Genomic DNA, 22,144 nt, shown 5'->3' on the forward strand with positions numbered 1-22,144 from the left:
TGCAGTATTAATAAACAGAGTTTCATTTCCTGCACAGACTACTACAACAGACATTCAAGTCATTGCCCTGGGCTTCTGGAAAACTTGTATAGGATTGCAAACTTAGATGACCGACTTCTTCTTTGTCCCTTCTATCTTTTCCTGGCTCAAAGCCATGAAGAAAATAATACTGGTTATGAAGATGCCGCAATAGCATGGTTTCTGACTGACCCACTGTCCTGGAATTAGGCAGAACTAACTGGAATCTGTTTCTTTTCAATTCTGAGTTTCCCAATTACAAACAATGATAAATGAAAATTCTCTCTTTTCTTTATCATTAAGCAAAGTAAGAGGATAATTGGATTAAATTCTCTTAGCGAATTATAAGAGCCAGACTTAAACTGGGGTATGAGCACCGCTTTTAAAAGGGCTATTACCGTCTTATCTACCATCCTCATCATTACAGACTCATGCCTTTGACACTGTGGGAACTAATAACAACATAATAGCATCGTTATTATTGAAGCATTTTTAAAAGCTTCTTTTCCTATTTTACAATATATTTCTCTGTAAAAGAGAAATGAGAGAGAAATAGTTTGCCCTCCAACTGGGGACACCTATTGAGCAATTGAGCAAACCTGAAGCTTGAGTAATGACCAAGCAGAAGACATAGTTCATAATGGATGTGAGCATCCCCCAGAGATGAGATTCAATATCCCCATATCATCTGACTGTAATGATTTCTGTTTGGAAGACATCCAAGAAGTGATACACATCTGTTAAATATGATGTGCATGCGTACGTGCATGAATGCGTGTGTGTGTGTGTGTTCACAGGGATAAGCATCCACATATATATGTGACTGTGAGAGGAGGTTCACATGCCAGAGGTCATCCTCAACTCTCCTTCCTCGGGGGCCCTATGCTTTTTTTTTAAGATTTTTTAAATGCTTTGTATACATGTATTTTGCTTGCATATATGTTTATCGACCACATTCATGTCTGGTGCCTATGGAAGCCCAAAGAGGGAGTCTAGAAGCCCCTGGAGCTGAACGATGGCTGTGAGCTGCCAGGTGCATGTTTATAATTATATTCAGGCCTTCTGGAAGAACAGCCAGCGCCTGTAACAAACTGAGCCACCTGTCTAACCGCTTTCATCTTGTTTTTGTAGCTATTGTTTTTAAATGTTTATATCTTTACTTATTTTTATTATGTGAATGTTTTTGCCTGCATAGATGTCTGTTCACCACTTGTGTGCCTTGCCACTGTGAAGATCAAAACAGAGCATCTGATCCCCTGGAAACAGGAGCTACCGGCAGCTGTGAGCTACCATGTAAATACTGGGAATCAAACCTGGGTTCCCAAGAGTAGTCAGTGCTCTTACCCACTGAGTCATCTTTCTAGCTCCTTCTATTGATTGATTTGTTGGTTGATTGACTGAGGAGGATCTGCCACTGAGATCTGGAGCGCCTGGATTTGGCTAGGCTGGTTGACTAGGAAGCCCCAGGACTGGGATTAAAAGCCTGCGTCACCTCACAGGCTTTTATCAGCTCTGAGGACTGAGCCCAGTTGTTCACACTTGTGCAGGAAGCACATCACCAACGGAGTTACCTCCCTAGCCCCGTGATGTGATTTGCTTTGGAAGAAAACAGTGCCTGGATTCAACGGTGGGTTGAACGGGTAAATCATTGACCTCTTACTGTAAGCCGTCCATGCTGCAGGCCACCAATGGTGATCAACTGCACAGCACCAATGTCATCGTTGTCAACAATCTGAAACTGCTCCCAAGTGATGGCCCGAGACTGCCCCTCGAGGAGATTCAGACCTACAAGAAAAGACAGAAACATGTCCTCCAACATATCTGCTTAAGGTTAAAAAGATTTCACTCATAAATCTAACTCAAAGTTGTATCTTCAAAAGCTCTTCACAAACTTGAATACAGCTTGTGAGCTCTACTTTCAGTCTGACAGATGATTCCTTAAGAACCACGATTCCAGAAACTAACAGCTGAAGGAAGAAGGCAGAAGATAAGCTCACAGAGGTCCCTGATTTAAATGACTCCACAGGGAACTTATTAGAGATTACATCTATGTGATTTTAAAAGACAAGAGTTAGAAGGGGTTTTACATATGACTTACGAGAACATATATACCCCGTGGGGTGGGGAATCCACAGTACTTCAATATCCTTATATAGAGCTACTGTATCTGGCAACGTTTAAGAATGTTAGCTGTAGAGCACTTGGTGCTATGCGAAATAGGGCATACATTAGTTTAAACTCTAATTAGAGATGGATTTATGCAACTAAAGGGATGAAATAAAACCTCCACTCAGACACAGTCCACCAGAGGAAGTCGGGAGAGTCTCAATCACTGTTAACAGGGAAAACACAGACTCTGAATAAAGGCCTACATCACCATCAGACATTCTATCTCTCGGTAGAACTGGGAATTGACAGACAGCTCGCTTTTTGCTCATATACCTCAAACTCTTCTCGGATACAGTGGCTGTGTCTTCATGGAGACACCAGAACAACAGAGTGATCTATATATCACTAAAAAGTTGTGACCAGCTCAGCCATATCGCCTGCTGTAGCTTGGACTGTGAAATGTCTCCAAAAGGCCCACATCTTACAGGCGTGGTCTCCAGGGTGGCAGTAATGGGTCAGGTGACAGTGCCTTTAGTAAACAGGACCTGGGGGCAGATCTTAAATCACTGTGAGCACGCCCTTGAAAGTGACTGGGGAATTCAGCCCCTTCCCCACCCCGTGTTTTTGCTTCCTGGCCATGAGCTGAACAGCTTCGCTTTCCCACAAGCTCCTGCCAAGATGTGCCAGCTCGTCCCAGCCCTAAAGCAATAGGAACAACTAATCGTGGACTGGATTTCTAGATCTGTGCTCACCTGTCCTCTTTATAAGCTATTGTCTTAGATATTTGTCACAGAGAGAGAGAAGACTAGTGCCCTCCCTTCCTTTTCAGGGTAAGATGTACCTCAAAGTCTGTTTCCTGGGGAAATTGGACTAAAGCAGCTATGACTGTAAGAAAAGAAAAAGTATAAAAGAAAGGAAGAAGTGTGAAGAGGAAGAAAAGGGAGGAAGAGAGAAAGGGGGCCTAAAAGGGGGGGGAGAGCTAGGGAGAGAGGGAGGTTGGTGAAAAGAGAAAGACAAGCATATACAAATAAGCTCCCTGGTTCGGACGTAGGGGTTTTGAAGTGACATGTGCACACACAGCACAGCACATGCACGGCATTATGGGATACATCAAAGGAGCATCCAAGAAAACCAAAAGCCAATGGACACATCAAAATGCTAACAGTAATAATGTCCATATTATATATAGTGGGGAAATGAAGCTATCCTTCTATTTAATATACCTTCTAACTTTTCAATAATAGCAGATACCACGTTCATAATAAGTACAAATTCATTTTCAAAAGGATTGTAATGTCTCCAGCAACCAGACCCAGACCTGGGCTCCCTTGATGCATGTGAGCATCATCTCCTCACTAAAACACAGTAACCTACACAGGTGTAGCATTGCTACTCAACTTTGGTTGACCAGTGCCTTCATTTCTCTCATTATCCCCTGAAGAGCCAGAATTATAAGCTTAAGCTTAGAACTGAAATCCCTCTTAACGTGACCTACTGCACCGCGGGAAAGTATGCTGTGAACGTCATTGATGGTATTAGCGAGAAAGGAAAAGCCGTCTGCATTCCGCATTTGCATCTGATCTAAATATATAAACTGCATTCAGTCTACTTGGACTTGGGTGGCAGTGTAAAGGCCTTTTCTTTCTTTCTTTCTTTCTTTCTTTCTTTCTTTCTTTCTTTCTTTCTTTCTTTTTAAGCTACTTAAGCTACTATTTACTTATTTTGGTTTCCATGCCACCCAACAAAAAATAGGACCAGGGAACGAGTTCCTGGCTGCTCCTGGCTCCCACTCCTCTGCAAACTCTGAGCCAGAGGCCTCTTCTCTCTCGGCTCTGCTCTCAGTCAATATCACAAGCAGCCGCTCTCTTACTGATTTCTGTTGGAATGGGGACACTTTTATGGTGTCTCTCGCAAAGAAGGAAGGTAGCCAGAGGACTCAAGGATGCTGGATTTCAATTTCTCACCAGCTACTAGGAAAAAGCAGAACAGGGATAACTGCCTGCTCTTCTTGGTCTGTCTGTGTTTCCACTGCCTCATGGATGAAGTGGAATAAAAGCATTTTTCTTGACCCGTGCACTTCCTTGTGCTTCCCTCAGGACCACACCCGCACCTGTATTCCAGGACACCCGGGGCGCATTAGTGTCCGCTGTTCTGATGGAGATGTGGACCGTGATGGGGGCGCTCCTCTCAAAGAAGAAGTCATATACCTCCACCTCCAGCTGGAAACAAACAGGTGCACATGAGCTGCGCACAGACAATTCGGACTTAAAGTCTCGTCAGTTCTGGGCTACACACACACACACACACACACACACACACACACACGGCAAAAATGGATCCAGATTTGGTGTTGCTATTCTCTATTGTTTTAAATTTAATTCTATTTTTAAAATTAATTTTATAACCAATTGAAAAAATCATATCATATAAATACCTTTTTAAATAGATATAATTTGACCAAGTTGCACAACCACCTCTGAGGGAACTGCTTTTCCACTGCACCAAAGGTCCCCATGCCTGCTACTGTTCCCCTCCTTACCACTCAGCCTGCCCAGGCACCAATATCTCTTTTATGTCCCTATCCAATGGCCCTTTCTAGAAATTTCACTTAAATACAATCCATTGCAAGGCTATTATGAACCATTTCACTAACCATTTATTATAGAAAGTAACTTATTTTTGTTAGGTCATTCATTTCATGCCTAGATACTGTCTTTGGTTTTTGTTTTTAATTCTTTAGTTGATCACAATTGTATGTATTTGTGAGGTGTAGTATACACACAGATACGCATGTCTACACTCTGTGTCCTAATCAGATCAGGGTAATCGGCTTATCTATATTCAGCTCTTGGACATATCATTTCCCGATATATGGAACATACAAATCCTCTCTACTAACTATATTGAAACATACACTTTAGTGTTATTATTTATTATTTGTGTGTGTGCGTGTGTGTGTGTGTGTGTGTGTGTGTGTAAGAATACGGTATATGTGGAATATGTACACTTCAGGGGTACAAGCCTAGGTGTGCACAGAGACCAGAGGAGGGTGTTCTGTGTCCTACTCTGCCTATTCCCCTGGGACAGGGTGTCTTACTAAACCTGGAGCTAGGCTAACAGCCAGCAATCTCCTGTCTCCATTATTTCCATGGCCCTCAGGACTATAACTCCACTGTGCACTTCTGATCTCTCTGGACAACTGAGAGCTACAGTCACATGAAGACCACCTGGATTCCAACATGGCAGCCATGGGCTGGGACCAAGCCTGCTGCTCACCAAGATAAAATACTTTTCTTCAATCTGTCAGGTCGGTGTCTCTTCAGGCAGCCCTATGACTTGTCAAATCAAGTCTCCTCTGCAACACCGAGTGTAATAGCAGGCGCAGGAGTTAATGGAAGCAGGCTTTCAAATACGTATTGAAATCCACCAGGTTAGATGCCTCCCCTCCCTTCCGTCTTACCTTGTAATGTCTCCTCTCAGGGTAACTGCTGTTCGGTGGCTGATAGGCAACCTGCACGTCATTTAGATCCTTCCAGGTGAAGGAAGAGATGGCTCTGGTATGGTCCAGCAGGTGGGTCACATAGCCCTGGGGCGGGGCCTTAGTGATGTTGAACACTAACAAGGGTTTGGGGGTCTCATCTTCCTCACAGTCCAGAACTGAGGTCGTCAGGGGGGTCAGAATGAATTGGTCCACCTCCAGAACAAACATGGCCATGAAAGCAGCCCTGGGGGCCTGGTTAGGAATGCCCACTCTAATGCTGACAGGCAGCCACGCACTCTCTGACTTTTGAAGGAGAGAAAAACAAAAAGGAGAGAATGCCGTGAGTGAAGTTGCAATGTACACGGTTAAGGTCACGGGACACAATGAAGCTGCAGCCCAGAGGATGGCCCAGCTGTGACCCCCAGCTACATGTAGAATCACCTGATGCCCACCGGAATGTGCACTTAATTCTTCCAAGGGGGAAACTAGAAAACTAGCAATGAGAGCCTCCTGGTGACTCCAGTGTGCGCAAAAGATTTGGAATGGAGCGCCTGTTTTAGTATCAGAAAAATCTCTGTGTGTGATTGTGTTTGTGTGTGTGTGCGCGCGCATGCGCATTTGTGTGCGTGTGTGCATGTTTGTATGCGTGTATGTGCGTGTGTGCATGTGTGTGTGCGTGCATGTGCCCATGTGCATGTGTGTGTGCACATGAATGGCTGAGCACATGCATCACATTCATCCAGGAGCCCACGGAGGACAGAAGATGGCACCTGGCACTGGAGATACAGTTGTTGTGAGCCACAATGAGGGCGCAAGGACAGAGAGTGTTCTTCCCTGCCGAGCTCTCTGCCTAGCCCTGGCTTGCACCTTCAGTACTTGTTATTTGTATGTTAGAGCAATTCCACAATTCCTACATCCCATGTTCTCTCCTATAAATGGAAACTCAAGACTCCTATGTATGAGATGAAACCATTGAAGTAAAAAGCAGCAGGCAGTGTCTGGCACAGACACCAGTAACCTCCTCAGGCCGTGTGGTTTCAAAGACGGCTGGGAGAGGCGAGGGGAGAAGGGTCTCTGTCTTCATCACTGGGTACCTGTGCAGCCGTAGGGGATTGTCCAGTTGCCTAACAGGATAAGGGAACTACGAGTGACCACCAAAACCAGAAAGGCGTCCTCCCGAAATGAGAGACCCATGTGAGAGATCTTCTACCCTCAGAAAAGGGCACCATGACACTGAGGTCTCAGTGAGGGGTAGGGGAAGGACGAGCCTGAGCCTTGCTGTCATGGGACTGATGTGACTCACTGCTGAGAGAAGCAGGCTCAGTGATCAACATCAAAAGCGTTTCACACACCAGAACTCTGGATACTGGGCCTGCCGTAAGGAGAGAATGTTCAGACAAGTTTTTCTTCAGTCTGAAAACTGAAAGATTGACAGATGACATCCTGCATCAGTCTCAACTGGAACTCATAATAAATAAATAAACAAACAAATAAATAAGAGACATCAGATTTCAAAAGTAAGAAAGGCACTATATTTAAAATGTATGTGAGTCTGTTGCCTCCAGACTCTGGAACACTCTCGCTCACTATAGAAAACAAAAGTATCAAGAAATATAGGGAAGACTTATCTGGGGGAAAGGATGCTGAGCTGACTCCCCAGCCAAGCCCCCCAAACCCATGAAGGCTGAGACGGGGATAATACCACATCCCTTGCCTCAGGCATCAGGAGAGAATGTTCCTCGTAGAGCTTTACACTGTACAGGCGAGGCATACAGAGAGCTGCTTCAAGGCCCACCCCTTAGGAAGTTAGATGGCCAGAAACAGAATAATGGTGGATAAGTCTCATTTAATACTTGGGAGTCCAGAATTATTTCCATTTATAAGTGGGAAAATAGAGAGACTTAAGAGTTAGACAACAAAGCAACTTGAAATATCTGGCAAGCTCAAAGAGCATGAAATCATTTTCTACTAGTTCCTGAGCAGGTAAGATCTGCCTTTGCGGTATTGTCTCTCAATCCCCCACTCCAAGCACCAGCCAAAGGTCCAGAAACTGGCCAGCAACATCGGGAAGAGGAGGCTCTCAAAGGAGAAGCAGAGGAGTCAGCTCCCTTTTCCCATGGCTGAGTGATGAGAAGCAACATTCTGGGACACCACAGGGACTTTAGCTGCCCATGGCATGGTGCTGGAAAATAACCGGAAAGATAAATCTTGGTTTTAAAGGGCTAGGACTCAACACTGAGACCAATTAAGTTTAGAGCTAAAATCTAAATAAATGCATTCTTCCTCCATTTTTCTCCCCCCTGGAACCAGTTTGTAGACCAAACTGGCCTCAGATTTGCAGAGATCTGCCTGTCTCTGCCTAGTACTGGGATTAAAGGCGTGCACCACCACAGTTGGGCAATAAATACATTCTTTAAAATGTCAAAAAAAGGGATACATATGTCCATAGTACTTGCTTACTTAAAAGACAGATTGTATAAGAAATAAGAAAACCTGATAGCCTTACATTAAAAATGAAATTGCCAATGGCGCTAATAGAGCCCAGGAACTGCCAAAAGAAAAGAACAATTTTCACCACACATAAGAAGCAGTCAAAAGAGCCCTCTGCAAGTCTGGATTTAAAATAAGATCAATATAAGTTAAAGAATATTTGTTTGCTTTCTTGTTGTGCTGGGGTTCAAACCACACCTGTGCTTGCTAGAAAAGCACCCTAACACTAAGTGAATAGCTCCAGCCTTTAGAATACTTTTAAATTTAAACAAAGTGTGAAGTAAAAGGAAAGAAAGGACTTTCAAATATGCAAATTTAGGTCAAATGAAATATACTAGATTCTGTAAGACGTGTGTGAGGATGTGTGTGTGTATGTGTGTGTGTTAGTGTGTTACTGACAATCAAATCCAAGACTTTGCACATGCTAGGAGACATTTCCTTTTTACTGGCAAAAATATATAAAAAACATGACAGTAAAAAATCCACATGTATCCATTATTACTATAATATATCTTATATTTTTTTAATTACAAAAAAACTATCATGGCAAGAAAATGTCCAGTCATGTAGACCTCACATAAAAGACACTGGGGTTCATAGAAAGATTGGAAGTAAAAGTGTAACCCAAATTTGTGATGTGCAAAGGGACCAGAGTGGCCACATTCATTTCAAATAGATGGAATCAAGGCAAGAAGCATTTAAAAGGACAATGTGTACAGCTGAAATAGACAGACCACCCGAGACAAAAAAATGCCTATAAGCAGCATTATATTTAGTATTGTTCTGGTCAAACTCGTGGGGGAAGAGAGCAGAAGTAAAAGGAATAATTACAGGAAAAGAAAGGCCCAAATTATCATCATTAGTAAAGATATAATTATGGTCTTTTGAATCCCAGAGAATCGAAAATTTCTTAAAATAATTGAATTTAGGAAAAAAGCCAGATAAAAGAAAATTATACCAAAAAGTTGCTTTCCTATTTACCACCAATCGCCAATGAAAAGACACCATGAGAGGAAAAGATTCTGCTCCTGGTAGTTTCACAAGAACTTCTCGGGAGGATTTAATAAGTGTGCTTGACTCATACAGAGGGAAGTCTCTTTCCCATCGACATGTAGAATGATGTTTGTCCAGCGGAAAGAGAAACGTTCTGCATGAGAAGACTCGGCATGGCAAGGTTCTCACATGCCAACTCCTCCTCAAAGAATTTTCAGTTTTAATCTAATGTTGATTTAAAGAAAACTACTTAAAGGCTTTAAATGTAACCTACTTAATTATTGATCTGGAATCAAAAATGAGGCAAGAATGACCAAGGGAAGTCTACAGGCGAGCGGCATGGAACCAGCAAGGAGTGGGGAAACGGACAAAAAGTTAGCCTGTGGGTCATTTACACCAGAGAAGGATTTTCTACAATCCATGGGAGCTAGTGCACACTTCTAACAAATAGTTTTGCAGATTTGGCTGCAGAAAAGCTGTGTGATAATACTCACCTTAGGTGTTAAAGAGAAATGTGGAAAGAACAACCTTTAAAACCGTAGAAGAAACTGGGCTGTGGGCGTCTCTCAGGGTAGAGCACTTGCCTAGCACACATGAGCGCCTCCGTGCAATCCCCAGTACTGATAATAAGTAATTCATTAAGGTAGATGAAAATATTATGAGTGAGTGGGTATTTAGTCCATCAGCAAGAATACACAGCCACAAAAGCAGCCAAAGGACAAGCTTCACGGCTTCGCAGAGAAGGCGATGCCACGAAACAACCACATGAGCTCTGCGGCCTGTGGTTCTCACTGTGTGTCTGCGTGTAAGAGAATGGCTATCAGTAAAATCAGGTTGATTTTCTTCTTGTTTTCCCATGTTTTCAATGCTTTTTTCCCAGTGTGCACACTGCCCTCATATTTATTTATAAATAAACATGTTTTGAGATTTGTCCAAATAAAAAAAAAACCTAAGTTCATTTAGAAAGACATAAGCTAAAGATGAAACTGACCTAAAAACACAAATAAAGCCCTATACATGGTAAGGGAACAATTATAAAAAATCAATCAGAAAGAAGAGGAAAATAGATAACATCTTTAAAGGAGGTAAAAAGTCATTGGTAATGAAAGAGTTTTTTAACAAAGCAAACAGACAGTATGTGTTGGCTCAGTGGAGTCCAGTTTTGATCTGTCAGCCATAAGACAACCATAAATAGCAAGGCCACAGCTATGAACAGGAGGCTGGGCTATACTATTATTCCCAACCTGGCTGACCACAAGTTCTTTCTGTTGGTGGCTGTTTAGCAATAATATGCATATGGTTACCATGTGCCAAGCTCTGTGGCAAACACTTCATAAGGATTGTCTCATATAACCCCCTCACTTACTAAGAGTTAGGTTCCAACACCCTCATTTAAGATGAAGAAAATGAGACCTATATTCCACAGTCAGGTGGCTATTAACTATATGTCTGAACCCAAGCAATCTGGGCACCAGCATTCATAACTGCTAGCAACAGACAGGGAAACCTGTCCTTTGCAAAGCTCCCTGGCTGATTTGGCTGGTGAATTAGGCAACACTCCATCTAAGTTTTATTTCCATGTCTCAACCATAAGATTCTGTAGTCCTGTTTCATCATTTTCTCATCATTTATGGAATCACTGATTTCTTAGGTAGTGATGCTCACCACTAGACTGGGTTTATTCAGAGAAACACTAGTGGGAAGGCGTACAGTAATGCTGGAAGTCTTACCCAAAGTCACCATTGATCGCCTCATATCGGCATAAACCTGGGCTGCATCCGCAGGACACTATGTCCCCAGTTTCCCTACCAAACTGCAGACTACGTGAACATTAGAGTAGCGTACTAAATATTTCATAAGAAGGCATCCACTGTGAGTCATCATTTCAGCATGAAGTTGAAAGGAGGAGAGCAAGGAAAATGAAGACAGAGAGAGCTGGAGGAGCCTTTGGGAACCCCTCCCCTCGGGGACCCAGACCTCTGTCCCAAGGTCTCAAAAGCACAGGTGATTCACTCCACTGCAGATACGAAATGGGACTAGGCTGTCTTGCCTCTCAGTGCCTTGGGGGCTTACAGAGCAGATGTCTTGATGTCAAGGAGAAATAAAGGAACACTGGAGAAAGACAATTTACAAAGGGTCAACCCATAAATAATGCTGAAGAGGGGATGGGGCGTAGGGTGTGTCCGAGTCCACTCTTACCATACACAAGGCTTCAGGTTCAATGCTCAGTGCATATGCGTGCTTACACTCATGCATAGACATATATATATATATGTGTATATATATATATATATATATATATATATATTGACTGTAGGTGGAAGACAGTTAGCATGTAAACAGCCCCCGTCCCTTCCTCATGCTGTAGAGCTACAGTAGAAACAAAGACGGAAACTACATGCTCATTTTACATGCCTAAGCTGCTGGTTGGAGCACTTCCAGGCACACCCCACAAGCCTGAGGTTGAACCCTCAATAGCGCAGTAACTCCTCTGAACAGACACCAGCATGGGTACCCCCTGGAACTGCTTTCCAACGAGCCAGCTAAGGACACCAATGCGTAGCTCCAAACTCTACCTTGTACGTGGTTTTACTCCTTCTGTCCGTGAGATCCAGCTGGATGGCAATATAGTCGACGTTGGGTGAAGGGGGGCGTGTGTGTTGGTAGCGAAGCCCCATCATCAGAAACTCCTCACAACTCACTCTCAGACTCCCCACTTCCTGCAGGCCCCGGGCACAGCTTCCACCGGGACACTTCAGCTCTGGAATGCACCGCATTGAGACAATCACCTGAACACAGTGACCATACACCCCAAAGCCATCCTCCTGCCTTGGCTGTAGCTTCACTCACTGCCCCAGGACTCTTAAACATACATGTTTCTTCATGACTAGACTGTCATTGTTCTGAGAGGTCCTAAAATTCTTTACAAGAAAAAAAGAAAGTGACCAGTTGTCTCATCTAACTTTGCGCACCAAAAGATAGATTGAAGGAAAAATAATTAAAGAGTTGTTTTGTGGTATTTGAATATCTCTGACAAATAGGCCCGTGGCTCACTGTGAACTTCACAGTCCAGTCAGTATTTCCTTCTACATTATACAACCTCATGTGGACTGTCTGTCTGCCCACAGAAATCCCACCTCCCCGGCCCTGGTTGGTCTTAGCAAACCCTCCTTTAGCCCTTCTCTGGCTCCTTGAACCAGCCCGTTTTTGAACCCATAACTGTCTTTCTTAATGTCTGTCTCTCCCTGTTGTATTTCACTCTTGCTGAGGGACTGATGCTCAAGGACTCTTCTTTCCTTAATACAGGAAATGGATACTCTACTTCTTACCCAGCGCTTGTGGTAACACAATGACATGACTGACGCTCAACTTTAGCTGTGAGCTTCTGTCCAAAATCCCAGGCAATAATATGCCTGCCTCTAGGTCTTCCCACAGTTGCTAGAATATTACTACACAGATAGAAAGTGTTCAAAATGTTCAAAGTGTACTGGCTAACACATGGAACACTGAAAAATACAGTAACTAAATGAATTCAGTTCAATCATCATCCTGGATTTCAATCGTGTCTGCTGCCTACAGTCTTCACTAGAACACAACCCAGCAATACTCACTCAGTAAAGAACAATCCACTCTCAACACTGCTGTCGTTGTTATAATCGTAGCTGGAAAGTCATGGACACTATAATGTACCAGACCTGTGCTAAGCAAACTATGCCCTTACTCCATCTTTATACAGCTCTACAGAGAGCTGTTCTCTTTTCCAATCTGACGGAGGGTTAAACTCATTGATAACTAAAAACAAACAGCAAACCCAGGTATGTCTGGTTCTGTCTCCAAATTCACAGCCTTATGATGGAGGAAGGTCATTGGTTAATTATAATAAAGAAACTGCTTGGCTCTCATAGGTTAAAACATAGGTGGGTGGAGTAAACAGAACAGAATGCTGGGAGGAAGAGGATGTGAGCTCAGACTTGACAGCTCTGCTCTCTGGAGCAGAGATGCCATGCTCCCCTCTCCCGGGCACATGCGATGAAGCTCCAACCCAGGATGGACATAGGCTAGAATCTCCCTGGTAAGCCACCTCGTGGGCTACACAGATTATTAGAAATGGGCTAGTCCAGGTGCGAGAGTTAGCTGAGAAGAGGCTAGATATAATGGGCAAAGCAGTGTTTAAAAGAATACAATTTGTGTGTTGTTATTTCGGACTAAGCTAGCCAGGCGGCCGGGGTGCTGGGGATGCAGCCCCGCCGCTCATATTACTACAGCCTTAACTAACCTACATTTTTCTTTTGTTGTTTGAATGTGTTTTAAGTTATATTTTAATTTTATTTTTATTTGGGGAAATCAGTTTTCTCCCTCCACCATGTAGGCCTGATGATCAAATTCAGGGCAGCAGGCTTGGAGGCCAGGGCTCCTATCTACAAAACCATCCCACTGGTGTGTGTGTGTGTCCGAAAGAATTGGTGTCATAGTTTGAGTTTTGCAATCAGAGGATGATTTGGAGGTGTAGGCTCTCTCCTAGATCAAGGTGGTGACAAGGACCTTGACCTACTGAGCCCTCTCACTAGTCCTAACCTACATGTTCAACAAGCTAAAAACCTATATTTGTTAAGCACCACTCTTCCTCATAGTGCAGGATGAGCATTTACAGCCATTTTGGTCAGTTTTGGTATCCTTAACTATGAAGAGGTACATACGGGTCTCTGAAAAAAAGCTGTGCGGCTGATCTCCACGAGGTCCCTCTGGCTTACGATTCAGCAGAACCAGCTTGCCGTGGGCTGGCAGATGAGTCCCCACTGGGTCCAGTCTGATGGTGCAGTCCAAGTTGGCTGTCCTATCATAGTCAAACTGGAGCACGTTCTTATCAATGGCTTGGGACAATCCATAGAATTCAGTCACCTCCAGCATATTGCTGCTCAGGCGGATGATGTTACAGTCTGGCTCCACAAGATGGACTCGCAAGAGAAAGGTTTCCATGAAGGTGTCTGTTTCAGTAAATCTGGAGAAAGAACAGGGTAAAGGGCTCATTTGTCAGTGCTCAGATTCTTCTGAGACTTATATATTCATCTTAAAGATGGCTCTCCACGATCAGGGTCTGGTGATGTATGTCCCCAATCCCAGCTGAGGCAATTCTGCCCTGAGTAATCTACTCACAGTCTAGAAAGACTAGGGGTCCTGAAAGTATACGTATCTTACCATACCCCTTCCACTCAGACTCAAAGAAGGAGGCCTTTCAGGCAATCTGGGCTTTTTAATAAAACTCACTGGTCAGTTTTACTAGCAGTTGGAGGACAGCCTGGGATGAAGATTGCATTTGAGGCTAGCCCACACAATTTAGGGAGAACCTATTTCAAATACAATCAAGGCCAAACCAAATTAAGAACAAAAATTGTCCATCACAAAATATGAACTTTGGGTGGGGTTTGGTTCCATTTCTTCCTCGACTTTTGGCCTCTGCTTCCAAGGCTCCACCTCTACCTTTGAGTCCATGTTTTTCCTTGCTGCTTTACTCCTTAACTATCTGATTTCCAAATCCTGCTCTCAAGATCACCATCCATCCTAGCATCTATGACCGCTGAGACCTGAGTCCCTCTTCTAGCACATGCATAACAGAAGAGCTTAAGGGCTATATAGTTTATGGATGGAGCTTCAGTTTAGGAGTGAAGAAGCGTTGCATGTCAAGAACTTTTGTTCTTCAGAAATGCCACTGAACAGATGGGTCTTTAAGTCTAATTTGGGTGTTCAGCCCATCACTTGCCGTGTAAACTAAATGAGTAGTTGTTTTGGTCCCAGCGATTCTGTTCTGGGATATTTGCAGACTGGAGATGGACTGTCAGGCTGCAGAAGAGAGAGAGGTCAGGAATGATGTGTGCCCTGACAGGTGCAGCTCTGAACTGACACATCTGTAATTTGGCCCAGGTGTTTTAGTAAGGCCTCTATCCCAACTGCATAGGAACCTGCAGTGGGTATTATCCATCCCCTTTCACCAATGAGGAAACAAAAGCAGAGAGAAGTCAAAAAGCTTGACAAAGAGGCTGAAGAGGAGATTCCGGCAGAATCAACTGCTCCGAAGGAGAGAGAGCATGAGCAAGGAACTCAGGACCGCGAGGGGTGCACCCACACACTGAGACAATGGGGATGTTCTTTCGGGAACTCACCAAGGCCAGCTGGACTGGGTCTGAAAAAGCATGGGATAAAACCGGACTCGCTGAACATAGCGGACAATGAGGACTGCTGAGAAGTCAAGAACAATGGCACTGGGTTTTGATCCTACTGCATGTACTGGCTTTGTGGGAGCCTAGGCTGTTTGGATGTTCACCTTACTAGACCTGGAAGGAGGTGGAAGGTCCTTGGACTCCCCACAGGGCAAGGAACCTAGTCTGCTCTTCGGGTTCCCTGCTCTTCGGGCTGATGAGAGAGGGGGGGTTGATTGGGGGAGGGGGAGGGATGTGGGAGGCGGTGATGGGGAAGAGACAGAAATCTTTAATAAATAAATTAATTAATTAAAAAAGCAAGCAAACAAACAAACAAACAAAAAAGAACCAACTGGTCCCTTGCCTCCAGCCCTTTTGAGAGCTCTATTTCAAAAATCCTCAAGACCAAGGCATGGCAGCTCCTCTAACCCTCCAAATCTTTCCTGGCAAGCTGTTTGAAGTTGGTTTGGTTTGACTCTGAAGTTTGGAAAGATCAAACACCCCTTTGTATTGCTACTGTAGCTTCCTAGGGAAGCCTTAGTGCCGATTCACGTCTTGGGCACAGCATTTTGTTGGTGACTTTTCTTTGGTGATTGGAACTCTAGTGGCTCCCTGATTGTGCCTCCTCCAGCTTTTGGCAGCCACCAATCTACTTTCTGGTTCTATAGACCACCCATTAAGATATTTCATATAAATGGAACCATTCTTTTGTGGATGGCCGCTTTCACTTGGATAATGTTTTTAGGGTTAATTCACATTGTACAAATCAGGACTTAACTAGTTTTGTGGTTAACATTCTATTGTGCAGTTATACCATTTATCAGTTCAATTCCTTCAACCTTTTAGCTATTATGAATAAGGCTTTACAATTATTATTAACTATTAACATTTCATATAAGCTTTTGTAAGCATGGGTTTTCTCTTGTGTACATAGGTTGGAGGTGTTTTACAGGATTATATAGCCATGCAATCATTAGTCAAATGGGTCCAAAATAAACTACCTCTCACTCCCTTTAAGGAATGTTTAATTTCATCATTGATTGTAAACACACTTGTGTTATTTAATGTTTAGAAATGGAAGATACTGCATTTCCTATAACTAAGCAACCGGCAATCAAACAGAAGGGCTTTATTCAATTTTATAATAAATGTCTATCCGATTCTCATAAGGAACTTGTGTTTGTAGTTTTCACAGCAACAAAGGGTTGAACTATCAAAGTTAAGCAATGGGCTGGAGTAATAGGAAGTTCTTCTTAAGACTGGAGGGAAACAAGCAATCTGTAGAAAGTCGCAAGGAAGAAGAGACAAATGCATTGAAGACTGGCTACAATTATTCCCCACTCACTCAGCTCTCCAGTTTCTGTCGATAGCTTTCTTACTGGATTCTAACAATTCCCTTGCGATAAATATAGTTGTAGAAAATGCCCAGGAAGTACAGGACATGACTTACAGGCAAAAATAAAATAAGATAAATAATAAGATGGCTTTCTGTGCCACTTACCTGTAGAGTCTAAGCTTCACAGAATCTTCATCAAGAATTGGGCATCCATTGTGAGCATACTGCACTTCGTTGGGAAGGAAATGGCAATCAAAGACCTAGTTCGCATGAAGAAAAAAAATGTCTGAGAAAACCAATGCGGAGCTTTATTTCTCTAGCCCTGTAGTACGGCCTGAAGAACTGTGTTCTGGCTGGTTGTGTGGACACACACTAGCGATCAGCTTGGGAAGCTGACAAGGGAAGGGGCATCATGAACTCAAACTCAGCTTGGGCTACACAGTAAGTCCAAGACCAGTGTCAGTGAGAAACCAAACAACAAACAAAACAGACCTCCTTAAAAAGAATAGAAAGTAATTTATTCTGGAGCCATTCTGAGTAGCCATGGCCTGAGAATGCAGATCTGGGTTATCCTAAATCCCATGTTCTAATGGAGAAGCATTTTCCTAGTTTTACAGAAAGAAAAGATCATGAAACAGAGAGGTGGTTATAGCAAGATGGGGGAAGATTTTCTTTTGTTCTGTTTGCCTCAGATGTTATCTGATGACAGTTTAGCTTTGGGGTTGGTAGAAGCCAGTGGTCTGCTCAGTTAATAGATTTTAAAAGGTTGTTATCTGTTAGTCTCAGGACGTTAGTTCTCACATGAAGCTGGGCAAGGAATCGCTATTTAGTCTCTGGACCAGCAACATCCCAACCTCTCAACATCACTGAAGTTTTAATCAGTCAACCAGTCTTACCAACTGGTCTTTGCAGACACAGCTTCTTTCCAAAAGTCCTGTTCACACCAGCGTGGGATACTAGGCTAGTAAGACTCTGTCTCAAAAGAAAAAAAAACAAAGAAGGAGAAGGAGTGGAGATGAAGTGAGATGGAAGGGATTGGGGGGGAGGGGAGGAGAAGAGGGCCGGTGAGGGAGTGCCTATGTTCTATTAGTGGATGGGTGCAAGCATCTTTTTACCAGAAACCCCTTCTTCCATACCCCTATAGCCATGCACCATTTTATTCATAATTGTGTCTTGTTTTGTTGATGTCTAACTTATGATAATCCAAACAGGTGAAACAAACAAACTAATGGATGTCACTTCTCTAAATAACTCTGTGTCTATAAACTATACTGTTTTGTAAATATCTGCTATTCATCAAAAAGAATGTTTATCCCCTTCGGGAACTTAGGGCAATTGAACTGGAGAGGTCTTTCTGTGTGTCTAGATAACACATTTGCCCACCCACAGACACGCTGCTCTGTGTGGCTTTTGTTCTTTCTTTTTCAGCTAAAATCTTTATGTTCAAAGGTGGAGACACTGGCTGTGTTCACTGCTGTGCTAATGAGAGTCAACAGGACCTACAGTTGCTTCTCACACTCCTGCAAATGACAGCTTTGATAGTTATGGCAGAAAAAAACCAAATGGCTGATGAGAACCAAAAATAATTTACTCTCCTTCAATAAAGTTGTAATTAAACCACATCACCTCATTCATAATCATTAAGAAATAACTATTTTATATTAGGACCTGGCTTTTTGCTTTAAGACTCTAGTCACAGACTTGCCCTGCTCTGCCCAAGGTGGCAAAGTCCTGAGAAACATCCTGTGCTCATCCACAGATCACTGTATGACAATCATAGCACCTTTTACAGCCTCAAACATTTCCAGACAACATAACCCACCCTGGGAAGACATTCTCACTGGTCGGAATGAGTTCCTAGTCCTTTTTTGAATTGACAACCAGGAAGAAGATAAAGAGAAGCCCTTCCCATATCACTGACGAATAGGCATGGTAATAAAGAGACAATCTGCTTTGTTAAAAGAAACATCTGTTCCGTGTTTCCTAATATGTTCTCCTTTTATAAAAGGCGACAACCATGATTGACCATAAATTTACCAACTAAAACAAAGGAGAGCTAAATCCTTTTCTAATTACTGTCTAGCTTTGTTTTTTTCCACTTCAACTGCTTTTCAATTACAATTTATAATTAAATTGTCACACATTCCTGACTCATTACTCACTTTAATGACAGTGAAGTGGTTCAAACTAGAGATGTTTTCTTAATGCTGTATTTCAGATTCGAAACCAGCAAGCTCAGCACTAAACCAAGGTGATTTTTTTTTCCCACCCAGAAAACGTTTTCCTCTGGTCTAGGTGGGGAGTGCTGGGGGTGGAGAAGTCTTGCCCTGGAATCTGAGAGCCATTGATCTGTCTAAGTGGCTATCCAGGAGGTAATGGAGACAGACGGCACTAGTAGGAACCCACGCAAGCGGCTCTCCTAACACGCAACGGGAATGAACCTGTTGGTTCGAAGACAAACTTCAGTAATGAGATGAAAACACTGATTGAACAGATGTTGAACAAAACATTTCTGTGCAAATCCCACAAAACTCTTCGTTACGCAGCAGGGTGCTGTTAATACAATGGTCTTGCTAGGAATGCGTTCACATAAGCCTAGCTCGCAGCTTCCTCATAAGCTCTATTAAGGAGTAATGTTTGTTTAGCTCTGTGTGTGTGTGTGTGTGTGTGTACATATGCATTTATGCACTCAGCCACGCTTAATTCAAAAACTCATACTAAGTAAATCCCTGGGCAGGGTGGAACCACTCTGGATTTAAAACAAGCATAAGTTTTCCTCAAATGAGACTTGACCTGGGAACCTTATCTTTCCTGAAATTATCAGAATTTAAAATTAGATTTTAAAAAGTGGAGAGAAACAGTGTTTCTATAGACATATCTATGACACATGGGAAAGCGGTAATGAAAAAGGTTGGCGCTCTAATAGGCTACTGTGAAATAAAGTTTAGAAGGTAGAGGTCACATCACATGTCCACTTGAGAGGCTGCAAATCCATTTGCTGTGTCGTATTTACTCCTAGAGAAACACGCATGCACATCCAGCACCAGATGGGGCCTTTTTCAAATAATCAGCAGACACTAGATGACAAGGGAGGGCACTTGGAGGTGTTCCTGAACAGTCAAGGATCTCCTAATCTAGTTGAGCATTTTGTTGTCTCTGATGCACCTATCTTCATGATAACTTGATTTTTGTCTTAAAATCAGAGAAAGTTTGACACACAGATGACTTGAAGGTCTTACTCTGTGAGACTCATATTCACATAATGAAAAGGTCATCACGATTTCCCTTTGTTATTGTGGGGTCTGAATATGACCTAAAAATGTCTCAAATTTAACAGGATCAAACTAAGAAATCAGTCTAGAAATCTTGCTATCTTTAGGAATACTTCACTTGCAAATGAGTGAGAGAATTGGGGGTCCAGAATTGAGGGTCACAGCACACCCTCCAAGCGACCACTCACTACAGTCTGACTCTCGGTATCTCTTTCTCTTTTAATCTCTCTCTTTTCAATCTCTCTAGCTCAATCTTTCTCTTTCCTCCTTCTTTCTCCCCTGTCCCCTAAAATAAGAGACCAAGAAACCTATAATTTCCTTACGCTCTCTTTTTCCCCTGCTGAGTTACTAGCTATTCTCTAGGGCCAAGCACCTGGTAAGACCTGGAAATTCTCTGCAATGAGAGGGGACACTGGGAAGGTTGACTGGTAACTGTGCATTGTTAAGAAAAGATGTGCACACATCTGAATGAGTTGAACCCTTGTTTCCTGCAATATGCTAGTATAATTCAGACTAGAACACACCAGTGACAGGCTCATCATATGAATCCAGTCAAGAATATTCAAAACCAGGGCTGGCGCAATAACTCAGAGGGTAAAGGCATTGGCCAACGAGCTCAGTGGTCTGCTTATTCTCCATTTCAAGGAGAGAACTGACTCCTGAAAGTTGTTCTTTAACCCACACAAGTGCATTGTGGCATGCCCTTGTCTACACATACAAATAAATATAATCTTCAAAGCAGTCAAAAATACGCTCCACCTCTTTGAGAAAAGAGAAGAGATTCCCATGCCTGTGCCTTTTAATTCCTTGGTTTCAAAGATGATACAATACTCATAATTATGGCTTAAGAGACCCTTAAGAGATGCCTCCGACTTCCCACACTTTGTTCACACACACACACACACACACACACACACACACACACATTCTGAACAGAAGTGGAATGTGACCTACCTGTGGCGTGAGTTTCCCAACCCTCTGGGTTATCGGTTCATTCATCACCACCTCCACTCTACAGGCATCCTTCTCTTTGGGGACGGCAAACTTCAGATGATCTCCAGACAGGAAGGCAGAGCCGCCCTTCATCACCCGCAGGCCCCGGTTGATGCTGATGAAGGTGGAGTTGGCCAGGTCCAGGTGCAGCAGAAGCAGCCGGAGCAGTAAGAACAGCAGGACCTTGGGTCCAGTACAACCTGAAGAGTTCATGATGCCGGGGCCAGTTCTGTCTGCAGGTACAATCTGCTCAGCAGAGCAGGACTCTTGTACTTCCTTCCAGAGTGTCAGCTAGCAGTCCAGGGGGCGAGACCAGGGGTCCCGATAGCATGCCCCAAGATCTTACCATGCCCCTTCCATTCAGACTCAGACAAGGAGGCCTTTCAGGCAATCTGGGATTTTTAATAAAACTCGCTGATCACTCCTGACAACGCTGGCAAGATTAATGTGCCTCCCAAGTGCTTTTCTAATCCTGCAAACAGGAGAAGAGGTTGGAGGAAAAGGAGAGACGAAAGGTTTGTGCAGCTAGTTAAGGAGCTGTTCCCAACAAAGGGATCTTTCAGCTGGCCTATAATTTCGGCTAAATTAAAAGCAAATAAACTAACTTGACCTCCAGGCCCACCCGAAAGACAAGGCAGCCATTTCATTACTCTGCTCGTAGCTGTTGCTTCCGGATGCAGTGGACCTCGTGGGATGTCAATTGTGTGGTCTAGCAGGATTCTTCTGCCTCATTGCTAGAGCACAGCAACGCAAGCTGTGCGTTCTTGGCTTTCATTTCCCTATTCGTTAAACGAGGACCACTCGACTTTGTGCCGGAAAGCTGAGAGTACTCTTTGTACATTGTTTGAGAACATGGGTAATTCAAAATCAATAGAACCCAGCTAAGAAGTATGCCTAACAATTGGTCCAATGAACTTAGGTGGGCAATGAGGCCACCTAAGAGACTCTTCAGGGGAAACCGGTGGAAATGATTATTTTCTAAGCAAGCATTCAAGCTATTGCTTACACACAAATGGGACCTTGGAGAAACAGTGGCATAGCTCAAAGTACACAGCTAATTTCACTGTATGGACATGCATTTACGTCATCATCTCTAAGGCTAATTCTGTCACCGCAAACTCGATCTGCCCAGATGGAGCTGTTTTCCTTTCTACAACCTCGTGATTATTTTTTTCTGTTTTTTAAGAACTGAAAAGACTTGAAAATAAATGTATTTCCACATATCCTGAATTCCAGAGCCCATTTAAATGACTAGTGG

General features: G+C 43.2%; 1 protein-coding gene across 1 annotated transcript in view; it reads right to left on the reverse strand.

Annotated features, from left to right (window-relative positions):
• The window catches only part of Frem1 (FRAS1 related extracellular matrix 1), a 126,119-nt gene extending 104,761 nt beyond the window's left edge, over positions 1 to 21,358 (reverse strand). The window contains exons 1-7 of the mRNA XM_075946037.1: positions 20,848 to 21,358; positions 16,787 to 16,881; positions 13,789 to 14,090; positions 11,668 to 11,852; positions 5,588 to 5,911; positions 4,238 to 4,346; positions 1,672 to 1,803 (exon numbers count right to left, since the gene is read on the reverse strand). Of these exons, the coding sequence (XP_075802152.1) occupies positions 1,672 to 1,803; positions 4,238 to 4,346; positions 5,588 to 5,911; positions 11,668 to 11,852; positions 13,789 to 14,090; positions 16,787 to 16,881; positions 20,848 to 21,099 (1,399 nt within the window). The 5' untranslated portion in view covers positions 21,100 to 21,358. The remainder of the gene's footprint in view (positions 1 to 1,671; positions 1,804 to 4,237; positions 4,347 to 5,587; positions 5,912 to 11,667; positions 11,853 to 13,788; positions 14,091 to 16,786; positions 16,882 to 20,847) is intronic.
• Between the last annotated feature and the right edge of the window lie 786 nt (positions 21,359 to 22,144).

Source organism: Microtus pennsylvanicus, chromosome 13 (genome assembly GCF_037038515.1).
Source record: "Microtus pennsylvanicus isolate mMicPen1 chromosome 13, mMicPen1.hap1, whole genome shotgun sequence".
Lineage (NCBI taxonomy): Eukaryota > Metazoa > Chordata > Mammalia > Rodentia > Cricetidae > Microtus > Microtus pennsylvanicus.